We start from the raw sequence: 5,934 nt of genomic DNA on the forward strand, positions 1-5,934 counted from the left end.
CTTTTCAGTGAAACTGCTCTGGATGTGCATAGACTTTACCAAGAAGAAAATGTGGCCAATTACTCACAAGATCATAGTTCTGTGCTAAACAATAAACTCTGGATTTATAGGTGAACAGAATTTAGCTCAGTCTAGCCTACTAGGTTAGTGTGGTATGTTCTCATTATCCTGGGACTTTAGAAAGTCTGACAAGTTCTGAAAAGTCACTCTGACTCAAAAATCAGTGTAGAAATCTGGGCTTTTAAAAGCTGTCTTAAGAAACAGAACACACACTGCACCTTCCGCAAGAAATTCTTATTTTTTAAAAATCATTTAAAAGCAGCTAAAGAAAATTAAAACACCCACATGGGCAAAATTCCTGCCAGTTTCCTTTTAAGTATGGTGCAAATAAAAATACATCATCTATTACTTTCTAAATCCTGAGAACTTTAGAAACCTCAGGGCAAAACCAACCTTTGGGCAATATTCAAGGCTGTCAAGACAAATGAAGCAGCAGAGAAGTCATCCTCCAGCCATGGGTCATTAGAATATACAAACACCAGTAAGCTGGGGGACAAAGGCACTGCTGGCATTGACTTCACCAAGCCAGGAGAAGGCCTTTCCACGTTTAAGAAATGCCAGCACTCCAAGGGTTCTCTTTACAACCAGGAAAAAACTCGAACTACAGTGGAGAGAAGTAAAGTAGGACATAAAATTTTATTCTGAAATGATCTCTGGCCACAACAATAAAATGTAACAAATATTCACTAGAACAGTCTTAACTCCTGTCATCAGCTGTACAATACATACAGTATCATAAAACTGGCCACTAGGATTAAAACCCACTACAACATCTTTAATGTTAAGTGGCAACAGCAGCATCTCACAGAAAATTATACATACATATATACACAGTCCACATTCAATCATTTTTCACATGTTTTCAGTACACACAGTTGCAGCATATTACAGTCACGTGTCTAAGTTGTTGCCCAATAAAAACCCAAGCTACTGCTTAGACGTAATTGTAGCAGTTGAACTGAGTCATTACATGTTGTAGCAGAGATGTACAAGCCCCTAGAAACAATAATTCACAAATGTTATTTTATTTAAATGCTACCATAGCATTAAACTGGGCAATATTCTAATCTTTGCTGACTGGAAAAAGAGTTCTTTTTGTACTTATCACAAATATTACTGATGGAAGAAAAATACTAAAAAATTGAGAGCATTAAATAATGCACACCTTTTCCTAAAGATTCTAATATTGCCCAATGCTACTTATGTCTAAACTGTTTTCAACATTCCCATGAAGTAATTTATAACTCCAAACCACCCACCAAGTTAAAAGTGGCTTAAGTGCCTTGCACCCAAACTGTAAAAATCCCTGGCCACCTTTATAAGAGCCAGGCACATATAAAAGGAATGCACTTTGGTTCATACCAAATGCCCTGGGATTAAATCACACTATAAAACTAAAGAGTCTGAGGTAAATTTTTACAAATACAGTTGATTTCTGTCTAGTGTCACCATAACAAAAAATTATTTTTAAAAAAATCAATTTGATGTTAAAGTACAACCAATGAGGAAGGGCCATCTTTAACCCCTTAATGAGACGTACTACAAGAACAGAGCGTCCTCTCCACCCCAGCAGTGTGATTGCCTTATTGTTTCTATTAAGGCCTCGATCATCTACAGGATGTTTTAAGACAGGTACAGCACTTAGAAACAGATTTCATCCCTACTATCTGGTAATCAAAGGGTTAAAGAGGCCAAGATGCATGCCCTACTACTCGGCATTTGTAACAAAAGGCACATTGTTAACACCAAGGGCACAATCCATCCTCTCTTGTTAACCTACACATCTTGCATCACTCTGTTGTTCCAATATATTTAAGTGGTAATGAACACCCCAGTGGTGCAAGAAACAGAGCCAAGTGAGACTGCAACCAAAGACAAGACAACACGGTGCTACTACTACATCTGAAAATAGCTCAGACATCCCCAGACAATGGTAACATGTGAGACTAAGCACTGTTTCCAAGCCAACTTCTATCAGCCTAATTATCAGAGCCCTTAGAATAAAATCACATCAAAGCAAGAGGCAACAGTCCTTCCCCCCCTCCCTCCTTTTTTACAGGTATAAATAAGCTACAATAAAAAGCAGCTACATCACTTAAAAACCTTGATGTAGCTGCTCCTTTAGCATAGAGGAAGTTCCACTGTATCTGGGTTAAAAAAATAGCTCTGCACACTATATTTTGGCCTTAAAGTTTCCGGTAGCATTTATGAATAAGGTGGATCATAAATGCATTATTGGCATCAAGAACTGATTACACGAAAAAGAAAATTTAGTGGTTTTAGCCCATTAATGACCCATGAACATTATGAATATTTTCACCTTAAACTGCCACGAAAGGCAGGAATATGTATCGATGTTCCCTTTAAAATACATTAAGGGAGGTGATTCTTCTTCTTCCACCCCTAACATAACGATCCCTATTTTTTAACTTTTGCAGGAAGAGTTAAGGTAGAAAGGAGTGGTAAAGTCAAGCAGGTGGTAGAGGAAGTAAAAGATTCCCAGTTACTGTAGAAAAATACACGGTATTGTATTCCCACAGTAATCAGAGTCAGTTAATTTTATATGAAAATTAATATATCTCTTTTCAAGACTTAGAATTTACTGACCATAACTTACTGGATATTCATATTCCAAAAGCCACTTTACTTAGCTGTATTACTGTATTTCATTTTTAACATGACTTCATATATGTTTACATATTGCACTTACACACATTGTATAAAGTTGTGAACATTTAACACTAATTTAACTTGACTAGAGGCAGGAAACAATTTTTTTTTTAAGTAAGAAAAATGGTTGACTGATGCTCTAATTTTTACAGTTATCAATCAACAAATACCATCCTCTACTCAGAAATTATTTTTGGAGCTTCTTTAGGTGTTGACTTTTTGGCAAGAAGTTAAGTGATATGTTTCCTGAGAATTCTGTCATTTTGCATTTATATCCCTCTCCCAGTCTTACGTTAAATTAAAAATAAACCAACCAAATCAACAGACCAAACAAAAAAAATTAAGCTGTAAGTGGTAAAGTAATGAATATGAAGGAGAACTTAACCGGAAACTTTCTTGGCCTCTCAGGGGACCATGCTTTAAGTATTTTTCACAATTTGTACACGTAACTCAGAAATATCTGTGCATATAAATGTTGCTTATAGTGAAGTTATTGAGGTTTAATGTAATCCATTCTAGTAAACCCTTCCAGATTATGTTCTACTTTAAAATTCCCTTTTCTTGTTTTATACATCCAATGTAGACTACAGCCATTGTATGTGATGAAATACTGATCTTAGATTTCAGACTGTTTCTGTTGAAAACATGCTACAATGCGTGAATATTTCTCTTATATATCTAGATATTGTTTCTCAGTAAAGACCATCTTTCTTCCATGAATGCAGTTATAAGAAAAACCAATCATTAGCATGCACACACGTGAACAAATCTACACGTATCTCTAACTGTTCCTTCAAAGTGAATTTTCAGCTACAAATGACGAAGATTAAATCAAATTCCAACCATTTAACTTTCCTTTGACAACTCTCCCTTTTCAGAAAGTATCTAGAATGGTGTCTGCCAACTGAAAAACTTCCCACTGAGGATCTTTCCACCTACAATTACACTGCCTAAGGTGAAGTACTTTTCTACAGAAAGCAATGTGGTAACAAAGTGTTTGCTCCTAAATGCAGATTTGATCTGAAGTGTAAATGTACCAGAGAGGTCACAGTTGCTCAGACAAACATTGTCAGAAGAAATAAAAGCAATCTGTGAAATCCATGTAGCATAACAGTCTGGAAGTTACAGTATAAAACTGTCAGAATAAGCACTTCTGCCTAGGTGATTTAGGGAGATCAAGCTGCACATTAGGAGAGAAAAGAAAACAGGAGAGAAAAAAAAATAAGAGAAGCCCAGTGTGAATGCTCAATGTTATATACCTGAAATGAACTCCAGAACATTTTGCTTTACAAACTCATCATTTCCTTCCGGATTGAGAGGAACAGAAATACTTCCATCTTCATTCTTTCTGAGACTGCCCATTCCTCTCACTCTACCACACAGCATGCAAGGTAACAGAGTCATTTTAGCCCTGAAAGTTCTTATTTTTTGCACTGTATTTAAATGCACAGTTTAATCAAAAAACATTACTTCTGAATAGAGAAAGCATTCCAGCAGAAATGACTGTATCATGAGTGATACCACTACTTTCTCTGGGCTACCATACAGAAAATGACAATGTAGCATGCTATGGCTCCACTTCAAACTACAAGTTTACAGGTGCTTAACTGTATTTCTTGAGTATTCTCCCTGGAGTCCAGTCAGGCCCAGGTCTGAGTGCTTGAAAGACCCATGCCCATAAAATTCAAAGGGTAGAGTCTTACCAATTTACTCCAGGTGAAACCTAATATGAACCATGGAAGAGAAAGGTTAATACCTTCAACACCACGCTGCAATGCATGACAGTCATGTCGTAACCAGTGGCCTGCCACTGATGTTTATTACTGTGTCACACTAGTTACAGTAAGGCTAATTGTACTGTTGAAGACAAACATTTTTAAAAAGAAGTATAAAAACTTAAAGCATTGTCCCCGTGTTTTTATAAAAACAAAATCAACATTTCTTACATTTAAAATGAGTGCTGAAAGATACAAATGAACAAAGTTATTGAGCAAAGAAAATTTATATTTGAGCTACTTTTTCATACAAGTAAGGCTCAGCCACATCGTATCTCTCGTATTAACAGCATTGGGTTTTTCAAACTCAGCTAACGAGTTTTGGCAACACTGTTCTTTGCTGAATATTCCCATTGGCGTCTGTCATCTGTGCCAAATTAGTCCTCAGTTTTGAAGCTGAGCTTGAAGTCGGAGGTAACTTGGAAATCGACGTTATAGCACCAGTGCTCTCTGTAATTCTCTTTGCTGAGGCCTTTTCCCCAGTTGGAGGCTTTGGCAACCGTCTTCTTAGCCAGGGATGCCGCAAAGCTTGGCTGGGTGTCATACGGATAGCAGGATCCCATTCTAAACACTGTTTTAAGAAGTCAAGGAACAGGGGATCATCACATCCCTTTAATGCATTACCCCATTCTCTGCTCTCTGGTGGGCCACGTAGTTTTCCTCTCCGAGAGCGTCCACCATTAAGTATTACAGAACCGTCAGACAAGGTTGTGATGCTGCAGTAGCGGGGATAACCCTTGGAACTCACAAAGTTTTTGGCTCGCTTGGATGAGTCTAAGAGTTTCGGAGAAGGCATGCCCAATAGCTCAATCATACAAGCCAGCTGGTCTCCTTCATCTTCTCCAGGTAAAAGCGGATAACCGGTCAGAAGCTCTGCTAGAATGCAGCCCAAGCTCCACATGTCTATGGGCATCCCATAACGAGCACCAAGGATGACTTCAGGAGCACGGTAAAACCGTGACTGAATGTAAGTGTAGACACGCTGATGCTCATAACAACTTGAGCCAAAATCAATCACTTTAATACCACTTCTACCCTGTTGCTTCAACAGAATGTTCTCAGGTTTAAGGTCACAGTGAATGATTCTGTTTTTGTGCAAAGCATCCAAGCACTGTAAAATTGAGTGGGCAAACTTGCGGACCAAAGGCAGGCTAAAGCCCTGAAACTTGTTCTTCTTGATTAATTCATAGAGGTTCATGCTCAGTAATTCAAATGTCATGCAGATATGGCTGCGGAATGTGAAGTTTTCCAACATATGAATAACATTCATGTTGTTATCCTTATCTTGTTTCCGGAGATGCTCCAGGATCTTAATTTCTTCCGCAGCTTGGCGGTGGAAACGTTTCTCATTTCTCACCATTTTCAGTGCCACATGCTGATGCATCTTGTGATCATAGGCCTTCACCACCTGTCCAAAGCTTCCTTTCCC

At 38.0% G+C, this 5,934-nt stretch overlaps 1 protein-coding gene across 1 annotated transcript in view; it reads right to left on the minus strand.

The window, feature by feature from the left end:
- Window positions 1-4,160: 4,160 nt before the first annotated feature.
- The window catches only part of DYRK2 (dual-specificity tyrosine-(Y)-phosphorylation regulated kinase 2), a 2,341-nt gene continuing 567 nt past the window's right edge, over window positions 4,161-5,934 (minus strand). Inside the window, exon 1 of the mRNA XM_010191508.1 lies at window positions 4,161-5,934. This exon is cut by the window's right edge and continues 567 nt beyond it. Within this exon, the coding sequence (XP_010189810.1) occupies window positions 4,813-5,934 (1,122 nt within the window). The 3' untranslated portion in view covers window positions 4,161-4,812.

Source organism: Mesitornis unicolor, unplaced genomic scaffold (genome assembly GCF_000695765.1).
Source record: "Mesitornis unicolor isolate BGI_N332 unplaced genomic scaffold, ASM69576v1 scaffold28639, whole genome shotgun sequence".
Lineage (NCBI taxonomy): Eukaryota > Metazoa > Chordata > Aves > Mesitornithiformes > Mesitornithidae > Mesitornis > Mesitornis unicolor.